This window comes from Onychostoma macrolepis, chromosome 01 (assembly GCF_012432095.1).
Source record: "Onychostoma macrolepis isolate SWU-2019 chromosome 01, ASM1243209v1, whole genome shotgun sequence".
NCBI classification, from domain to species: domain Eukaryota; kingdom Metazoa; phylum Chordata; class Actinopteri; order Cypriniformes; family Cyprinidae; genus Onychostoma; species Onychostoma macrolepis.
In genome coordinates, this window is record NC_081155.1 from 32,888,315 (window position 1) to 32,910,335 (window position 22,021).

The 22,021-nt window shown below is 37.7% G+C and overlaps 1 protein-coding gene across 1 annotated transcript in view; it reads right to left on the reverse strand.

Annotated features, from left to right (window-relative positions):
• The window catches only part of prss12 (serine protease 12), a 37,017-nt gene that overhangs the window by 13,439 nt on the left and 1,557 nt on the right, over positions 1–22,021 (reverse strand). Inside the window, exons 2-11 of the mRNA XM_058792577.1 lie at positions 20,455–20,593; positions 17,465–17,643; positions 17,215–17,365; positions 14,265–14,443; positions 13,762–13,903; positions 13,463–13,659; positions 8,002–8,143; positions 6,249–6,451; positions 4,685–4,763; positions 4,413–4,535 (exon numbers count right to left, since the gene is read on the reverse strand). Coding sequence (XP_058648560.1) covers positions 4,413–4,535; positions 4,685–4,763; positions 6,249–6,451; positions 8,002–8,143; positions 13,463–13,659; positions 13,762–13,903; positions 14,265–14,443; positions 17,215–17,365; positions 17,465–17,643; positions 20,455–20,593 — 1,534 coding nt within the window. The remainder of the gene's footprint in view (positions 1–4,412; positions 4,536–4,684; positions 4,764–6,248; positions 6,452–8,001; positions 8,144–13,462; positions 13,660–13,761; positions 13,904–14,264; positions 14,444–17,214; positions 17,366–17,464; positions 17,644–20,454; positions 20,594–22,021) is intronic.

The window sequence follows — 22,021 nt, forward strand, 5'->3', positions numbered from 1 at the left end:
TTTTACTTTAGTTATTTATTTGTAGTAAACCCGTGTTTAATTTTCATAAAGGTGCATATGTAATTAAAACATTATGTAATTGAGTGCAGAAATGAACGCGGGTAATTTTACCTGACGCAGATATTACAATAGCCAGTCTGAATGGTTTACGTGATCTGACTCTTGATTTTATGATTGTTTTTAATTTATTTACTTATTTTTTCCTTGCCGGGAGGCAAATATATCAAACATGAGCGCGTTAAGAGTGTCTACGGTAATCACGTTGGCCAAAACACACAAGGATCTCACCAGCAATCACAGACATCGCATTCGGATGGGATTAGTTTTCTCAGAGGATCACTGAGTTTGCTGAAAAACAGTAGGCAATTTGCTCTGGAATTATTACAGAGGTTGTGTGAGAAAAACACAGACATGGCAAATTCGGACGGGATTAAAATCACCAAGTACGTCTGTGAAACACACATTTCTCTAACCTCCCCCTGTAAAACTAGTCCCGTCCGAATAGGGCTTATGTGTGTTTTGCTCCCTGTGACCCAGTTTCTCCCTCAAGTTGATTGTTAATTTGATTCCAGGTGTGTCTCCTTTCGTCCCTTGTTATCCTGTCTTTATAAGCCCCAGTCTGTTCTGTTAGTGTTTGTCGGGTCAACTTGTTTCTACATGTGTGTGCTTAGCTCCTATTGTGGATTATTCCCTGTGTTTTCTTCATTAAAGACTGTGAATGCTACTCCGTGTCTCCTGGGTACTTCCAGCAGCGCCGTCGTCCGAGGATGGTCCTCGAGCGAATTTCACCCCCTTTGTGGAGTAGACACTGGCGAGAAATGGATCTCCGTTCCCCGCCTGTTCCCAAGAGAATCTCGCCAGTTCCACTCCCGACCCAGTGCCCAGCCCACCATCTTCCCGCTGCGCAGAGCGCATCCCTGAGCCCACCGCTGACGGAGAGCCAGAGCCACGGATCGCCGCGGACGGTGTGAGCGCAGAGAGGAGTTCCGCCCCCTGCACCACGGCTGAGGGTGAGCTGAGTATGGCGCGTGGACTGTGCCACAGGAAGGGAGAGAGGGCTCCTGATCCCCAGTTAAGCCCAGGAAGGGCTCCTGTTCCCGAGTTAAGCCCAGGGAGGGCTACTGTTTCCCCGTTTGGCCCAGGGAGGACCACAGATCCCAAGTCCAGCCCTCCTTTGTCTCCTGGGTCTCCTTCGTCTCTGCTGGTCCCAGCCAGCTCCGCTCCTCCAGAGCGCCCTCCAGTGTTGGCTCCCGTTCCTGATTTCAGCCATGGAAGCCCGGAGGCTCACAAATGCCTGCCCCACCACTGTCGTCTAACTGCCATCCTCCAGTGTCGCCGTGGCTGGAGAATCCCTCACCTTCGCCTCTAGCCTCCGAGGCCCGGACTCCGCCTCGGCCCATTGACCCGTCGGCTCCACCATGGCTCCTAGCTCCCTCTTCTCCGCCGTGGCCTATCTGTCCACTGGCTCCGCCGGGCTCCCTCGTCCTTCCGGCTCCGCCTTGGTCTGGCGTCGGCCATCCTGCGCCTCGAGACTCTACTCCTCCAGCTGCGCCTCGTCCCTTCATCCCTCTGGCTCCGTCATGCTCCTTTATCCCTTCGGCTCCTCCTCAGTCCTCGGTCACTCCGGCTCCACCGTGGCCATCTGGATCCCCGTCTCCACCTTGGTCGCCGGCGCCATCTGCTTTCCATCTCCGCCTCGGGGTGCTCCGCCACCGCTGGTCGGCTCCCTGGAGTCTGCGGCCATCCCTCCTCCATGGCTCCTCCCTCTGTCGGCTCCACCGTGGGCCGTCATCATGGCTGTGGCCTGGGTCCTGCTGCGCTCCTCCTGCTCCGGGTCCCTCCTGTCTCCTCCCTGACTCCTCCTTCGTCAACCCCTTGAACTCTGTTTGCCGGCCCCCTCCCGGGTGTTCGCCCTCCTCCTGAGCCGCCTCCCAAGGTCCCACCTGTCCCTCCCCATGTAGTTTCAATCGGCGCGAGGACGCACCTTCCGGGAAGGGGCGTAATGTCAGGATTATGGACCTGTCTATGTGTGTTTTGCTCCCTAAAGACTGTGAATGCAGCGTATCGTAACAGACTCATCCAAAATATCTGACATTTTATTTTATTATTACTTTATTTTAAACTATTACTCTGGGCATTTAGTTTTTGTGGATGTACAAATGTGACATTTCAATGAAACTCCATAGACAGTCAAATGTGGGTTATTTTTTCTACAAATACTGTAAGCAAATGACTTTGTTTGCCCAGAGTGCTCCAAAAACAAAAGATGAGTGCTGAAGAAAGGCACTCCACATTTGTGTAGTTTTCAGGAAATGTGAAATTTTTGACTCTGTTGGAATAAAGAAATATTTGGCACAGCAGTGGTAAAAGTGATGTTGATTAAAGGGGGGGTACAATGCTGTTTCATGCATTCAGAGTTGTTTACACTGTTAAAGAGTTGGATTCTCATGCTAAGCATGGACAAAGTTTCAAAAAACAATTTGGATATATAACAGAGTATTTCTGTGCCAAAAATCTCACTTCCGAGTTCGTACAAGTTTCTGAGTTTTTTTCGATCGTGGTTCTTGCTGACGTAGACGACGGTGGAACTCCTTATATGGGCATTTCTCCCAGAAGAACGCACCCATGCACGCATCGACCAGAGCGAGAGCGAGAGCGAGAGCAAGAGCGCGCCCATCAACGCACTTCATTCGGCAGCACTGCACAGGACTCGCTCGGGAAGAATGTCTCTAAAGAAGTGTGTTTTTGGTTGTGAGGGAAAGATAACCTTGTTCAGCTTCCCAAAAGAACCCAGCATTAAGTGAACAGTGGATGCAGTTTGTTTATCCGGGGCAGCAACGGAGTTTCTTAAGTGTTTTGTTGACGAACGTTTTATAAACAAGGCCCAGTACCACGCTGGATTTGCACATCGTTTGATGCTGAAAGATGGAGCAGTCCCAGCTATAAAAGATCCCGGTCATGATTCAGAACTGCAGATGGTAAGTGAAACGGCATCAAATGTCTCAGTTTTGTTGGCGATTGGCGCAAGTGCATGTCACTTTTTAGCTCCGCCCACACAGCATGCCTCCAGGAGATCGGCTTTTCGTAAATCGTAGAGAATCGTAAAGCTGTGTCTTTTATAAATATGATAAAACTAAAGACTTTTTGGATATATGAAGGATGCAGTACTACTCTATAGGTACTCAAGATTAACATGAGATTGGGTGAAACCGTGTGTGTTAGGTCCCCTTTAAGTCAACCACACAAATTACTTGAGCTACATTTAAATTATCTAAACTCTAATAAATATTAACACATTGAGAAAAAAATGAAACATTCAGCTGAACTTAGCTTCTTACTGTAATTTAGGCTTCTGTTGAAAATATTATTACATATTGCATATTGTTATTCAAAAAATGACCTTGAATTTGTGGAGTTAAAAAGAGATTAATGTTTATGCTTTAACCAATTTACCAATGGTCATCTAATTACATAATTTGCTTTAAATATTATTTATTTAAATGTAATGCTTTATGGATATTTAGTTTTACTAGGAAAAACAAGGCAAAAATGTAAGTGATAAGAAACGTTTTTTGGCAATGTAACAGAATAAGTTGCAGCAAATATGCAATAATCAGTGCTGTACAACTCTGATAATGTGTTTTATTTAGTGTTGTCAAACGATTAATCTCAATTAATTGCATCCAAAATAAAAGTTTTTGTTTACATAATATATGTGTGTACTGTGTATATTTATTGTGTATATACAAATGCACACACATACATTATATATTTTGAAAATATTTACATGTATTTACATGTATATATTTATATTTATATTATTTATATTACAGATAAATATATTTAATAAATAAATATATATTTTTCTTAAATATATACATATGTGTGTGTATTTATATAGACATAATAAATATACACAGTATACACACATATATTATGTAAACAAAAACTTTAATCACGATTAATCATTACAACTTGATCTTTTGTATTTTAACAGAAAGGTGATTTCTTATATAGATCTACTTTCATAATCTTTACTGACTAGAGAAAACTTTGGTTTGCTTGCTCTGCCTCGCTTACTGAATTTGAATTGCAATTTAACTGTTTGTTTTGCAGCTGGAATGACGAAGAGTGTTTATTTGCAAGTCACAAATAACGATTACATAATTAGGCACAGGATACAGAGGAAGTGTGGGAAGAAGGTATACTGTCTAAAATGGACAATTAGAAATATGTTTTGTTTGTATTTCAAACTATTTTGTGTTATCTAGCTGTGTGAGTCACAGTGGAAAATTGGAAACGCATCAAAGGAGTGTGTGTATGTATTTGTGTGAGAGTGGGTGGACTTTATTTATGCCTTGCAGATGTGCTAGAGAATGAAGATGTACCTGTCCATATTTATGTGTGAGTACCTCTTAAAGCAGTGAGCAGAGGTGAGGATCCAGCAGCTGCTGATCAAAGTGGCTCCACATACCAACCGTCCGTCTGCCTGAGACCCCCGTAAGCGCACAGCTGCCTGCCACGGCCAGCCCCCACTACACCACACACACATAAACACTATCAATTTGCATTTAAACCGCACTGCACATTAATTTTCTCATTCCGACCACATAAACAATTATTCTGAAATGTGTCATTTGTTATGTCAAAGATGTTTGTATACACTTTGACCCTTTCTGCTTACCGTAGCGAGTTTTCTCCTCCTATTATTCTCTTCTGACGGGTATGAGAGGGTCTTAGACCACACATGGAGCCCACTGCCTCTACAATGTAACACAAACACATATTTCTATGAAGCATGTATGGCTGAATCTCACTAAATCTGTTAGGAACATCTGCCTTGGCCTTATTTCACAGCAAATCAGAAATCATATTTTTTATTCGATTAATTTATTAAATTATGTATATAAAGTAACAATAATATTTACTATTACAGCATTTCTACTGTAAAATGAATATAACATAAATTATCTTATAGTAATGAGAAATAATAGGCTTTCTATATGCACAAAATATATTTTAGATTTGTGTGAAATAAGACATTCATCTGTATGGATCTGTGAGAGTTCAGAGACTGTTCATCTGTGTTTGTGTGTACATACAGATGTGCTTGATGGACCTAAGAATGTAGGCTGGTATTACATAAAATAACACAAAAAGATTGTGTTTGTGTATGTAGCTTGTCTGTCCTTATGGTTTAATGGAGAAAGCAGGCTGGATTAACTTGCATTCGAGTTATTAGATTGATAAGAATAACAAAACATAAGTAAAGCCTAAGTGCCAGTGATCATGAGATGGCGAGCCAAACCACATCCTCTAGAGCAGACATAACACACACTCCATTTCAGCACATACTACTCAGGTGATAGTTTCCATCTTTCACTCTTCTTTTAGGTGGTTTCAAGTATTTTTACAGGTGTGAGGATCCCTAAATCTATCCTTCAAAACCACCGTCCAAGGGCCTCATCTATAAAACACGCATACACACGTTTGATCTTAGAGTGTGCATATGCTAAAATCCACGCCAGCGTTCAGATTTATAAAAATGATCTTTGACGTGGAAAAGTGCTTTTCCAGGTTCTAAGCAGACATTCACAAGTTTCCTCGTGGCAGAGTTGGAGTAATGCTTGTATTTGGAAATCTAAGCAATTCTTGCCACTTGCCGCATTCTCAAGCAAAGGACTTGGATGTTGACTGGTGCTCTTTTATATGCTCATGACATTAATTAGGGGGCGTTTTCTAAGCTGAGATCTGAAACCATTCAGCTGGGCACAGTTTCAAGACCAATTGCGATTTCACATCTGGAAGAAAGGCGTATGCATGGTTTTTGGTGTTTCTCTGAATCACACGTAAGAATATTTTATAAATGATCTTAGATCAAATGTACAATGGTTTCTACACAGCATTTTATAAATGAGGCTCCAGGACTATTTATATTTATATATTTAAACGTTACTGCAAAATACACATTTTCCCTGCATCTTAAAGAACATCAGTTACAATAAAGTCAGTGATTTATATGTAAGTCTCATAAAGTCCAATAATGGTCATTTAATTGCAGTTCTTTTAATGTGCCTTAAAGAAACAGATCATCCTAACATGAAAACATCATTTCCTCCCCTATGTCTATTCAAAACCATATGAATTTCTTACTTGTAAAAACACAAAAGGAGTTGTTAGACAAGATATTTACGCTGCCAGTTTCAAATATGTGAATGCTGTAGCCATGACAGGATGAAGGACCTCACCTTTGACCTCAGGAGAATCCTTCTGTAACCCATAGTTACAAATAACGCCGGCATCTTCGCTATGGCGGCAGTTGTGGGTCCCAAACGGTTGTTTGATACAGTCAATCAGTGAATGTTCCCCACCTGTGCACTTTACATTGTCAGTGTGTATAGGCCCCTCACCCTCTCCAAAATACGCCATTACACGAGCTTTAGCCAGCCCACTGCAAAACAATGACAGTTAAAGATACATTTTAATACATTTTTGTACTTTTCAAAACAGGTTATTATTGTTTACCAAAAACAAAACCTAAAATTATTCAAATGTTCCCTTTATTTTTTTAATTAACTGAAATAAATCTAAAATAAGATGAAAATGTTACTTAAAATACTTCAACAAAAATTACAAATTAAAATAAAATAGTAAAACTAAAAATGTAATAAAAAGTTAAATAGAAAAAAAACTAATAAATATACAAAAGCACATAACAAAATAACTACAACCTAAAATAAAATAAAAAAAGAAAACTGAAAATAAAAATAAAAACTAATTCAAAATACTAATAAATATAATATTACACAAATAATACTAAAATAACACTGCTGTTGTATAAAAGCCAATTAACCGAAACCAATTAATTATTAATTGGTTCACCAATCAGAATCACATTCTTAAACTAGGTTTAGTTCCTTTCTCAGTCTAAAGTGTGAATGATATTGTACCTACAAACATATTCAAACACTAAACAATAAGAGATCTGTGTAGGCTCTGGGTGTATTCGCTCAAGAGGAACATATATTGTGACACACACACACACACACACGTACACAGGCAAGCACAGAATCTCAAACATAACAAGAGCAAAGTGTCGCCCACTCCAGCAGAGAAAAGTGAGCTCATCAGATATGAGCATCAGTTACAGTGTCATAACCTGACCTCTGACCCCCCTCAGGAGGTGTGCGTGAGGGAAGGTGTTGATCACATTAGTGTGTGTAAATCTGACGGTCTTCTCAGTTTTGTAACCCGAACTCAACAATAACATATATGCATGATTCACAACTGAACTTATAAGATCTTAAATCACTTCCAAACAAAAAAACGAAACTATTCATGAAATAGACCAGAACCTATTGCTAAATAAATCTATTGTGAAATTAATTGTCTATTGTGAAGGAGGTGAATTCTTTCTATCCATCTGTTCTCCTGAGTGTATTCTCCTCACAATACAGCACAAGGTTTTACATTCTTTATCAAATTGCTTTAGTAATTTTTCATGAAAAATAGTCATTAGAATACTCATATTTTAGGACATTGCTAAAACACGTTAGCTACATCTAAAAACTGGTACATCATCCTAACACCACTTAACATGCTAACAATGCCTAAGAACACTTGTTAAGAAATACTACAGTACCTAGACTGGTTTTTAGTGATCTTATGAGGTCTAGTTGGGTCTGGATAGGTTTACTGGGGACCGAGCTGATTTGATATGTTTTAATGAGGTTAAATGGGACCTGAAATGGTCTAATATGGTCTTTGTGAGATTTTAATTGTTTTTCTGTCTTCACCTGACTTTCTTTCTGACAATAAAACCTTCAAACCTAAACTTTTAAAACTATGTCATACTTTCAAACCAGGCTTTGTCAAGCCAATATCAAAGTTTGTCATCAAACCTCATTTATTTTGTTTACGGTTTACCTTAATTTTCCAGGTATTACATGACATGACTCAACATAGGCGGCTATTCAGTTGACCTTGAAATGTTGATGTCACCTGTAACCCAGCTGTCTGCACACCACCTCTGCATCCCGATCCGTCCATCCGTCATCACAAACTGTCCCCCACTGGCCAGCCACCAGGATCTCCACACGCCCCTCTCTCTCATTCTCTCCGCCCACCAGTCTCACAGGCATACCTGAAAGAAAGGTAAAACAAAATATATGAATGCACACATGCTGCATTTCGCTATTATCAGCAGGTGGTAGTGCAGTAGTTAAAGATCTGGATGGATCTGATTGGCTGTAGGTTTAAAGTAGCGGTTTGACCCCTAATATAATATAATAGATATATGCATTATATGTTACGTATAATATTTAAAAGGTATAGCTTACCCAAAACTGAAAATTTTGTCATTTACTCAAATCTGTATGCATTCACAAAGGAAAACAGTTTGAAGAATGTTGGTATCCAAACAGTTCATGATAGCCGTTGACTTTCATAGTATGGAAAAAAAATACTATGGAAGTCAATGGTAACTGTTTGGTTACCAACATTCTTTAAAATAGCTTCTTTTGTGTTCAACAGAAAAAAAAAACGCTCAGATTTGGACCAACTTGAGGGTACGTAAATAATGACAAAGTTTTCATTTTCTGGTGAACTATCCCTTTAAAGATGGCAAACGAGACTCACATGAAATTGCTGAAAACCTATTTTACACAATATCTATTGACAATACGCAATTTTTGGAACTCATAATTGTGCATTATACTTTAACAAGAGTTTCAATAACTTTTTAAGCTGGTGCCAATCATCCAAAACTTATGGCCAAATATCTTTAGTTCACACTCAAGAACTGTTGTGCCCATGATGAAGATGGTTAACCTGGGGTTGCTCAAAGAAGACTAAACCCGTGACAACCCTAACCCTAAACCCGTGTACCGTGAGTGACTCTGGATAATAAAATGTCTACTAAATGACAAATATCTAATCGACAGACGTGATTCCTATTGTATGCGTAACACATCTCTGGTTTAAAGAGTTCACTTACTCGCCCTCGCATCAACTCGTTCCAAACCTGCATGACATTCTATCTTCTGTGGAACACAAAAGAAGACATTCTGAAAAAGTTCTCTTTAGTTCTTTTAATGTCCATACAATGAAAGTCAATATGATCCCATGTTATTTTGGACAAAACTGACTTTAATGATGATGAATTTTTGGGCTGAACTATAACTTAAACTGTTTATCTGAAATACATTTAAACAATAGAGGAAATGAGGGAGGCTATGGAAGGAAAACTTATATACATGTGCGTGTGTGCGTATCACAGTAAGAGACATATTTAAAAAAAAAAACACTTGGTGCTGGAGGGACAGTTTTAGGTTTCCACTCATGGAACACCTGCCTCCACTTACACATAACACAGACACACAGACACACACACAAAAGTAATCAATCACCAGCTACAGACCCGTCAGCAATATCAGCGACACTCTCTGTGCAAGAAAAAGTAAACATGACTTACTGACCACACATTCATACACATTTGCAGCCAAAATGAATATATAGCAAAGTTTGTTTATAAAACTGATAGTTCTGATTCTAAATTCTGATTGGGCAAGTAATCTATGCATAGTCATGACTGCACAATAGCTGAAACTTACATGAATGTGCCAAGTTGCATGATAACCATGCATAGCCTACAGGCTTGGATTATTTTAGATTTACAAGTTTGATTATTATTACTACCACCTGAGTCAGTTTACAGTAACTTAGTGCACAGCTTCTCATGGCTTACTGCTTTGCTACATATTCTATATGTTAACAAAACATACAGCTTTATGAACATCTGCAATACTAATCATTCCTAAAGCTTGAAGTTCATTTCTCACAGCCATGTCTCACTTGTCAGCAGTTACTCAACGACTTTTTTATTAAATAAAATTTACTTCATAAAGCCTTCAGCACCAGCGGCACACACATACACTCGCATGTGATAACCATCCATGCTGAAATGTTTTTTCAGATGGTCTCTACTCTTCATCAGCTCTGTCGATGAAAAACACTCCAAAAATCACACTCAGAATAGTTTTATTTATTTGGACATGTTTCTACAGAGTGAGAACCTGAGTGTTTATATATATACATAGGCCATCTTTCGGTCTTATAAACTGCCATTCAAAAGTTTGGGGTCGGCAAGATATTTTAATGAATGAAAGTCGCTTATTCTCACCAAGGCTGAATTTATCATATAAAAAATACAGTAAAAAGCTATTATATTATAAAATAAAATAACTGCTTTCTGTTTTAATATATTTTAAAATTTATCTCTGTGATGGCAAAGCTGAATTTTCAGCAGCCAGTACTCCAGTGTTACACGACCCTTCAGGTTTATGAGAGAGAGAGAGATAAAGAGGCAGAGATATAGATATTGAGTAATCCACCATTTCAAAATTAAGTTAACGGAGTCGCTATAACAGCATAACTGACAGGATATTTCCTGTTAATCACATCACATACCACTGTGCTGCTTTAGAAGGAAATCTGTTGATTTCTGCTAAATGCATTTAAGCATGATCAAATAAGTTAAATGGAGCTGAGAGTTTTACTAACTGAAATGAATGACTTTGTGAAGGACGGGTGTTCCGGTCCTGTGGAAATCTGAGTTTTGTGGGCACAGACCCTTATGGATTCCATGTGGCTCACAGGCAAGTAGGAACTACATTTAAGCTCATTCAATGAAAAGGAAACATTATTTAAACTCTGAGAGTTTCCCATAGAGCTACACACACCACATTTTCATAAAACCATCTTGACAGAGGAAGTCCAGTACTTGTGTGCGTGTGCATGTAAGATGAATTCAAGAAGCAAATCAGGAGGAAACACTTAGGGTAGTAATAAAAAAGTAATACAAAACAAATTGTCCCCAGAAGGTAGCTAAATCTCACAAAAACTCCATTTGGAGACATCCAGGTACATCCTCAGATCTTTAAAAAAAATCTTAAAGTAAATCTTAAAAATCTTACTTAAAAATCTTCAAGGTGTAGGTATAGTCTATATAGTAATTAAAATTAATTTTTACTTTTTACTTTTTTCATCTATTAATTAAAACAAACACAACAGAAGTCTATCACATGCAGCCATTTAGATTTTTTTTTTTCCACTTTAGATTTATGTATGTATGTGTGTGTGTGTGTGTGTGTGTGTGTGTGTGTGTGTGTGTGTGTGCGTGTGTCCATATAAAAGAATACTGCAATGTGTTTGATGAGAATACTAAGAACTGGAGACTTCTTTAGTCTTTAGTTTATACACACACAAACACACTCATCTGAATCTCTTTGAGTAAGATGAATTAAAGAGGGAGACTGCTCTATAGTGTAGTCTCTTGAAAGCATCAGCTACACTGTCCAAAGTCAATAAAGTTAAATCAGCCAGGGAGTGCAGGAAAAATAACTGCAGTAGGGCATTTACACACAAACAATAGTATCTAGTGTGTGTATGTATGTGTGAGTATCCAACTGACACACTCCTCACCAGTTCCCAGTTCCAGTGTTGTCACTCATTCTGTTACTCACACTCTGACTGGCCTGCTGCCCATAAAGATCTATTACAGACACACACACAAACACAAACACACACACACACACATATTCTTTTCTTAATATGCTACATTTTACAAAAGGGTTCTAGGATTGTGGGAAAAGTGGAAACAAATCAAAAAAGAGAAAAGCAGCAAAATAATGTGAAAATACTGGTATATTTAACAAATATGTAACAAGTCGCACTTAGGATATATTTCATTCGTAGTGAAGCATGTGAAGGGTAAACTTCTCTCCAAATAAGAATCCGTGTCGTAAATAACTATCTTTTACTGATATTCAAATTTATGTTTTTGTGTTTGAAATTTCTTAATTTATTTTTTTACTCAATTAAAATTAACTATATTTTAAATAAATATAATTAAATTACATATTTATTAAATATAAAAAAAAATTTTTAAAACTTAATGCCATTTCTGTATTGTACTAATTACCATTGTTTTCATTTAGGTTAAATGAATTTATGTTAATTTTTCAACCTAGTCTGAGGTAGAGCTACAACAAATGAGGTGAATTCTGTCACCTGGATGTGTAGGAGTGTTTTCCATGTGTACGTTTAACTGTATGTCTGTCTGGATCCGGTAAAATCATCAGCTCTTTATGAAGCTCAGCAGGAGTCAGCCATGATAAGTCTAGTGGCAGCTGTACTTGTTAAACGTCTGACTTCATGCCCTCTGACCATTAGCAGAACTCGTTCGGTCTGTCTTGAGGCGGTTGATACACAATGCTATATCAAAGCGGAGTTCTAATAAGATATCAGAGAGATCTTTCTACCAAAGATCTGTTAGATAATAATTCTCCATTTGGATTTTGCATACATATTTAGTAGTGTGTGTAATGTAACGTTCAACTGATAGACAGAATCAGCTTCCTCACAGGAGGAATTCATGTTTTATGTGTGCGTAAATGGGTGTACATACACCACCCCTTGTGCCACATGGGCTACAGGTGTAGAGGCATCACCACAGCAACCCCAATAGTCAGCATAACTCTGAATTGCTCATAGAAAAGTATATTACCTCACATATCAGAACCATATGGAGTGCACATAAGAGTATTTTAAGGGCCATTCTACAAAATAGATCTCCTTTTTGGGCCTAAATACAGCAGTTAAAATGATTTACACATAAAGAGTGTTTTTTGTCATTAACAGTGATTTAATAATAAGTAAAAACAGATTATATATAATTCACTGACTCACTGAATATTTTAATTTAATATTTTAATAGTGTATTTTGTAATTAATAGCGATTTATTTATTCATTGACTGACAACCCTTATCAATAGAAATGTTGTTAAATATGACTGATGATGCCCATTGAAACCAACTAAACTGTTACCATTTTTACACTCTCAGAAATAAAGGTACAAAAGCTGTCACTGGGGCGGTACCTTTTCAAAGGTACATGTTAGTACCTAAAGGGTCCATTTTGGTACTTTAAAGGTACATATTAGTACTTAAAGTGTACATATTTGAACCTAATAGGTACAAAAGTGTACCTTTTGAAAAGGTACCGCCCCAGTGACAGCTTTTGTACCTTTATTTCTCAGAGTGTAGGTTACCATTTTTCAGTGTAAGATCTATCTACCTCTACAGTTTTTTTCAGAGTCACTGAAAGAAACTTCTGTCAGGGAAGATGTGAGCAACAAAAGAGAAGAAACAAACAAAGTTTGCAGAGAAAAATACTAGAATGACTGATATTTCTGCAAGTTTAACTTTCAAACTTTCAAACTGTATCTGGATTTCATAGGTCATGTCAGATTTATGGCTGATGAAATTTATAATGTTTTTCCCTCAGTGTCTGAATTTTTCCCAAGTCTCTGGGGAAAGAGAACGTATAAGGCAGAGCTAAATTGTGTGTGTGTGTGTGTGTGTGTGTGTGTGATTGTGTACATGAGTGTGTCAGAGCTCTTACTGGTGGGCACTCCGTGTCTGGAGCGTTGGGGGTTGCACACAATGGCTGCGTCTTGGATGTGAGTGCAGTCATGTTTGAACCAGCCCCTCCGGCTGCAGTGTGTTACTGTGGGCTCTTTTCCTGTACACCTGACATCATCCAGGAGAATGGGACCCACCGCCACCCCGAACCGCCCTGCCGACACACTCTCCCCTGACCTGCATCAACACAACACAATTAGCAAAGCAAAGCAGTCAATAATAAACACACAGACAATCAAATCAAAAATACATGATATTATGCATGTGTCCGTATGCTACCTGAAGCCCAGCTGCCTGCAGACAACCTGTGTGTTGGTCTGTGTCCAGCCATCATCACACACGGTCCCCCACTGACCTCTGTAATGAACCTCCAGTCTCCCCTCATAACCCTTCACACCCCCAACCAGACGCACTGCACCATCTGACAAAGAGAGAGAGGATCTCTTTACACCTGGTTTTATCATCAACCCCAGGTCAAACAATATATATAAAACAATTCCTGCAAAATGTGTTTTTAAAAAAGTCATGCATGTGTTTGATTAAAGAAGTCATGACATGAGAAATCAATTTGTTCTTGATCTTTTGACATGTAAGAGGTCTTTGTGCCATTAAAACGTCCTGCAAGTTTCAAAGCTTAAAACATCCTCCCAGATACAAAAAGAGCATTTATTTAACCAAACTTTGTCTTTAAAGGAACCGTCCCCTAAAAGGATATATATATACATTATAAGTCTGTTTCTCACACAGGTTTTGTCCATACTTGTATATATGTACATGTGTACCTGTAAGTGGAATGCAAGACACTCCAGCATCCTCTGTGTGGTCACAGTTGTGCTCCCCCCAGGCAGTTTTTGGACACTGCTCTATGGAAAGCTCATTTCCTGTGCAGCTCACCTCATCCAACAATACTCTCCCTGAGCCTGCGCCGAAATATGCTCCCACCCAAGCCTTAGCAATGCCCCTGTACACATACATCAGAAAAAAACAAAACAATACTTTAATGGAAAATTTTGAAGTTCCTAACAACTCAAAGAAAGTGAAACAATCGCTCACTGATAAAGATTAAAGCTGGCATCCCACAACCTGATTTTCTAGCTAATTTGCATTCATTCATTTACATAGTCATTAGAAAATCGGAGGGAGTTGTTTGTGTTAGGCATCTCACAGCAGGTGGCCGCAGCGATTCAAGTTCCTCCAGAAGACAGAAGAACATCAAGTATGTTTGCTATTATGATTCAGATGAGCTTCTTCTCACACTGAGGAACTTATAACCTCCTTTGTGAAAAATAAGTGCAATAAGTTATTGTACTGAATGTACACTTGTAGTGTATTTTAAATGGTAAAAGATTTTAGCAAAAACTGTAGTTGTAGAAATAATATTAATGAAAGAAAAACCCACTTAAAAGCATCTTAACACACTTAAGTACACGTTTCAAAATTGCACTTTCTAATAATGTCGAATTATGTTCTTAGTAATCTTTTGTTGTGCTCTAAATAAGTAAATTTATTATGTGTTGAAATCAAAACATATTAAAGCACATGTAAAGTACTTGATAAATATTTGAACTGTAGTGTACATTTAATTTTTTTTTCCATATCGCAAACATAATGATTGTGTAATTAGGTGCTTTTTTATTTTTTGAGGCTGTTCTCTTAAACTTACGCAGTAAATGACAAATAAAGTTTGGAAAGTGGGAGCAGAACAGTCTATTGTTTAATGAATGGGAATTTTTTTCTTACTGAAATTACACATGAATATACTGTATATTACAGCCCTAAATGATAAAATTACTCCTTTATTCAGTCTATTACAATTGTTTATGTTAATGTGATACCTCTTTTTTACTTCACATTGATTTTCAGGAAAAAAGGGCCACTGCATAACAGGAAATGAAAGAGAAAAGAAAAAACAGCCTGTAGATGCAACACTCGTGTCCAAAATCAAATTAATTCAAGTACACTAGTGGGCCGCATTAAGATTATATATTTTTAAATTCTTTCTGTGATTAATAGGCAATCAAGCACAAAGTTCAGCAGTCAATAATCAGTGAAAGTTGAGAGGCAAATGAAGTGGAACTGCAGTCTCCAACATGTGCACGAACCCACGCGTTTTATTCCACAGGAGTTTTTCCGCTCAATAGAGAGCCCTTCACATGAGTGATTATTATACAAACTCACACACACCTGCAAAGCTCACTTTTGGGCACCATTTGTTACGCCCGCCGGTATAATATAGTTGAAATGCTTGAAACAATCAACCTGATTCACATCTTGATCTTTCCATTCCCTCTTTCCGTTCCTCTGTAATTCCTTTCCTCCCTCTAAATCACACTTTACGCCTCTTTGCCCTCTCATTCTGTGTTCCTCTGGCTCTCATACTCTCATTATCTCCCTTTTCTGTCTGACTCTCACACTCTCACTTTCTTACTGAGAACACTTTGGCTTTGTGTGTCAGGAACCTCCCAAGAAAATATTTCACATTTTTATGCAGAGAAGACACTCTACTCCTCTCTTTCCCTCTCTCCATCTAACACTCCTACCTCCTCTCTATCTTCCTTCTATTTTCGCACATCTTGGTTGTAAGAACGCCCTGGTGTTCCTCTAAATAGACAGCTTGTTCCCAAGAAACCAGGTCAAGCCTCTATGGCTTAGTTCAGACAGGCAGATTTGTTTTGTAATTTTTGTACGGCTGTCAATTAATGAATTAATAATAAATGAAAAATAATGCATTCATTTAGAATAATCGAATTATTAATAATAGATATTGATAAATACAAATATACATTTTGTTTATGATTCAACTGTGATCAATGTAATTAATGTAATTAATTGGATTAAAAAACAATCCAAACCATATGTAGTTTGAAATGTGATTTAACACATTCCAATCCAAATAGTCAGATCATATTTCAAGCCTTTTTTATTCATATGGGACACAACAAGAATGTAATGGCATACACAAAGCTCAGTACGTCTTCTGAATTCATTCATTCTTTCTCATAAGTGGTATTCACCATGTATTGAATAGCAAGTAAGCATATGCATGAATGTTGTCTGATGCGTCTAATGATTTCAGTACCATGGCAAGATTTATCAGATATACACTAGACTAAATTATTTACTGAGATATTTACTACCTGAATGGATCTGATTTAATTACAAAACAACTGAATCAGATTTGAAAACCAAAACAGATACATTTTGACTCAAATCTGTTACAAATATCTAAATATATACAAATATAATCTAGTACAAACATATTTATTTGTTTATAATTGGGATTTATTTAATCAAATAATCAGTATATCGTGTGATTCATTTGATTAAATATCAAACCCAATCCAAACCACATGCATATGTCGTTTGAAATACAATTCAATGCATTCCAGTCCAACAGTCAGATCAGATTTCAAGTATTTTTCGTCATATGGGACATAACATGAATGTAATGGCATAAACAAAGCGCAGTAGTGTCTACAGCTGTGTTTGAATTCATTCGTTCTCACATTACATTCACTATGCATTGAATGACAAGTAAGCACATACATGAATGCTGTGTTGTCTTATGCGTCTCATGATTTCAGTACCATGATAAGATGAAATTATCATATTTCATATATATTCATCTGAATGGATCTGATTGCAAACCAACTGAATGGGATTTGGACACATGACAAGTGAACAAATCCTGTAAAACATTTACATTTGTGTGTGTGTGTGTGTGTGTCTTACCCCAACCCCAGCTGCCTGCAGACCACCTCAGCGTCATTATCATCCCATTGGTCATCACACACTGTGCCCCACTGTCCTGCATGATACACCTCTACTCTGCCCTCATACACTGATGGCCCACCAGAGAGACGTACTGGGACAAACACTGAAGCTACACACACACACAACTTCAAGTTATTTTCTCTTAACTTGAGAGTATATTTGTCATTATGTCTGTGTTTATGAAAAGACTTTGTGAGCGTGTACATACCCTCCACTGGCGTGCAAGAGACGGCAGCCGCCTGACGGTTAACACATTCTCCCCCGTTCCAGACGGTGCGATTGCACTGCAGTAAGTCCTCTTCCTGTCCATCACAGCCCACAGTCTGCCAGTGAACTACAGACACCACCAGACGTGACAGAGGACTCACACGTGCACGCGCTCTATAGCTGAGACAGACAAGGACAATAGGATGATTATTGTATGATTATTGAGTCTTTTCTCAGCTATGCATTTAATCATTTTTAATGTTGTTTCAACTATTCATCTACCTTTGTTAAAGTCAGCAAATGGTAGATCAAATGTTCTGAACCCTGGGGCCACGACCCCACTTGGGCTGCAAGAGATGCCGATGGCATCGCAAGACATTTCTGTAAAGTTTATAATTTATTTAAATGAGCATAATCTTTGTAGCCACAGGTATCGGAAATTATTCCTGTGTATTTGCCCGAACTCCCTTCTGTCCCTGCTGTAAGATATGAGGCCAGATTCACTAACAGTTGTCATTAAAAAAGTACCGTCAGGATTTACTAAAGACGTGCAGTAAAAAATAAGCAATGAAAAGGCTTATGGAGACAGTCATTTTTGTTTGAAGGCTTAAGGACACAGTCATTTTTGTGGCTGACCTTATTGCATATGCATTTGTAGGAGGAGAGTATTTATATTCATTTTGTTCAACATATCACGGCAACACTCTTTTTTGCATTATATTGCACATCATATCTGATCAGAACATATATTTAGCAGCTGTCGAAAAGCCAATACTACTTGGAGAAAAAAACAACTAAATCATCAGCATACATTAAGTATGCAAACTATTTTACGTACAGTGTGTGTGTGTATATATATACATATATATATATATATATACAGGGGAAACTACACTTGAAATTGCTTTTTTATTATTAAACAGTGGTTTACTGAACAAATTGCTCTTTCTTTAAATAAATATATTTATAATTAAAATTTTCTTAGGTATAAATATCTACCTCAGCTTATGCTCTAAACTATAGGGAGCCCTTTTACATTACTATAAGGTAATGACAACAGAGCCCAAACTTAAATTCAATTTCTATTTATTTTTAAATATAATAATCAAGAGTCAACTTAGAAATTGTATGCAACCTGCACGAAATGCAGTTTTTAAATTAACTTCTAAATTATAAAAATTGTATTTGTTGTTTAAATATATTCATTTAAACAGTGGCTGTCATAACTTGTTTCATAACAGATTCACTTAAAATAATTAGAACATCACTAACAGGTAAAGTAAAATATAATGAGTCTAATATTTCACGAAATGCTCTTCTCTATACTTCTCTATATTAACAAGCTGTGGACGCTGATGACTTGCCTAAGGTAAATGATCTATGTGACATTTTGTTTACAAGCTGTTTTATTGCCGTCTTTGAAACAGTTGAAACAGTGATTGAGTGATTACATGAGGCATGAAATGTTCATTCATGTTTATTTCACATTAAAACTAGTAGTAAAGAGGAAGGGATGATCGTGCTCACTCGAGCTCCGCGCTACAGTTTGAACTGATATACAGTGATATACAGTGATCAAAGAGCGTCAAAACGAAAATTATTGATTGAATTTCATGGAAAAAAGGACATAATTTGAAAGATGAGACTTTGTTTCTTATCAAAAGTAATAACATATAAAACTGTAAGTTTCCAATGAAGTTTCAAGCAGTGGTTAAAACAATGCTGTATTTATTCAGTGAAAATGACAAAACAATGAAATGTGTTTTTATTCCTAAGGACATATTGTGCTGCCTATGAGATCTTAATGTGTACGGCTTCTACTACATGGGTGGAGTGCAGACCAAAACAGCTTGAGAACCCCTGTGGTAGACAGACAGATAGAAAACATAAATCAAAGTCTGTGAAGTCTATCTGTCTCCCTAGCCTTTAAATAATTCATGTCTATTCATCTATCAAAGCTGAGAGACCCAATGAATTATTCATAAATGACAAATGGGTTCTAAGCTCCCCAGGTCAAATGATGACAGGTCCACATATGTGTATGTGTCCGTTTGTGTTTTAATGGTAAAATAATACTTTTTGTCAGACTTATAACTGTCACTGTTGTGTCATGTGATCTTCGAGACCCTGCGGTCACCTCTCTCTGAGCACGCTCAGTAATGATCTCAGATGAACGCTCTCAGATAGGCATGCGTGTGAGCGTGATAGACACAAACCACATGGGTGTGTTCGTGACAAAGATTAGAACTCTCCGGAGAAATCAGCAATCTTTTAAAACACCCGCACACACACATTTACTGCTGGACAACTCACTAAGCATATGTCGTATTTTAAAGGTGAAAAATTGACCTTTGACCTTTGGCCCACTGGGGTCAAATACCAAAAGATTCCATGCACAACCTTACAAAGGTTGTTTTGTGGTTAGGTAATAAACAAACGGGCAGCATATGGTCATCAGAACACAGTAATTATCCCAGCAGTGACGGCAATGACAATGTGGCTTCAGAAACTGAATACAACACTAATAATGTATTTTAAATGTCTCGCTGCACTGCAGTGCACATCCCTTTCTACTCACAGAGAACAGACATAATGAATGCTGTATATTTCAGCAGTGCATGGACTGTCCAGTTTGTATTTAGGTGTATAAACTAACTAACACTTATAACTAATATTTTAAGACATCTTAACTTTGGGGATAGAAAAACAGGAATGTGGTTATTAAACCTAAAAATAAATACAAGAGGTGTTTCAAAGTGTTTAAAAACCTTTTTTGTATTCTTATAAATCATTGTATCCCTTTATTAAGTAAAAACAATTTTTTCAACTTATGGGCACATGTGCCCCTTATTCAATAAGTAAGCATCAAGCCATGCACTGTGGGTGATAAGACTCGGAATTGGAAGGTCAGTATACATAACTACAGAAATAGTACAAGTGCTATGACAGTGTGTTATACATACTGTATGTATATGTGTGTATGTGTATTACCCCTGTCCCAGCTGTCGACACACCACAGCGGCATCTCGGTCATCCCAGCCGTTACTGCAGATGGTTCCCCACACACCATTCAGATACACTTCTACTGTACCATCCAGCTTGGATCTGCCTCCCTGCAGTCGCAAAGAACCTGCAAACGCACACAAAGTTAGCGAGTTAAACTTGAGAGTCTTGTTGACCTTCCCTGCTCAGGCAGATGATAAAATTTAATGCAAACATTTAGTTCCACTGGTCTCCGTAATTTTGATAAATGTGCACATTACAAATATTCCCACAGTTACGCAGCAAGAAAACATAAATCCATGACTTGCTTTATGTGATGACAGAGGAATGCTTTAACCTCCACGAGTTCTCGTCAGTTCTATAATAAATGTGTGTGTTTGTGTATGTGATACTGCAAATTACTGCCAGCTATAATGTATGTCATGGAAACAATGTAAGCTATTGAGTACAAGCAGTACAATCTGGTCTATTATAAAGCCGGTGAGCAGAGATAAGTAAAGTCATTACTTTACTATTAAAATACATCTTTCCATTATAACTGGACATAATATTCACAGATTTACAGTATATTAATTTGCAGTTGTGGCTAAAAGAGCTATTTCAGTTCTCATACAGACTCAAATTATCAAATTACAATAAACTTTGGCAAAACAGTGCATTGCAATAATTTATACATTTAATGTAACATATGCCAGTAAGTTGTATTAACCTAAGAGTTACCCAAAATACTACATAAAATTAGATACATAAAATAGAATAATGTAAACTTGCATTAAAAAGACTTTGAGATTGTTTTCAACCTTTGGCCACAACAGTATTAATACAGCCTATATCCACTTGCTACTGGAACAGATGTCTGTGTGTGAAAGCACTTTTCATGCATTAAGTGTTTACAGTATGTGCAGCCCAGCTGCTGCATTCAGAGCAGTTATAAATCACACACAGTACACAACTAAACATGATGGCAGCACATGTTCTTCAAACATTTCAGCGCTTCAAAACATTCACAGAATCTTTGGAAATTGATAGGCGGCTGATGTGCTGGAAATATAAACTAATAAAATACTAAAATATTTAAATAATCTCATCCGGTTCCCATTTAATACACATTAAGACACTGATCAAATGTCCACATGCAAAGAGCTTTTTAACTAATATAATTGGAAAGATTGTAAACAAATGTCAGAAATAATAAATACAGAAAGATTATGGAGGAACTCAGCCTACAGTTTAAGCCATCTTCTCCCAGTTTTCTTTCCATGGCCGATATTAGACCCCATTGGTTACATCATCAGACTATTTGTGTCTGTATTTACATTTCCTAGGGATATTATATGAAAATAGTTTGATGAAAATTTCATGATATATCAGAGACCATGAGAATGCACATTCCTATCCTTAAAATTAACCTTGGAAACCACAGCTTTTGCCTATGTACCACAATACAGTCCGTTGCTTCTGGGAACACAGGGGAGACAGGGGATTGTTGTCACATGTGGAAATTGTTTATGCCACATTGGGGCATGTTGTCACAAAGGTCAGGGTGTGTTCCATG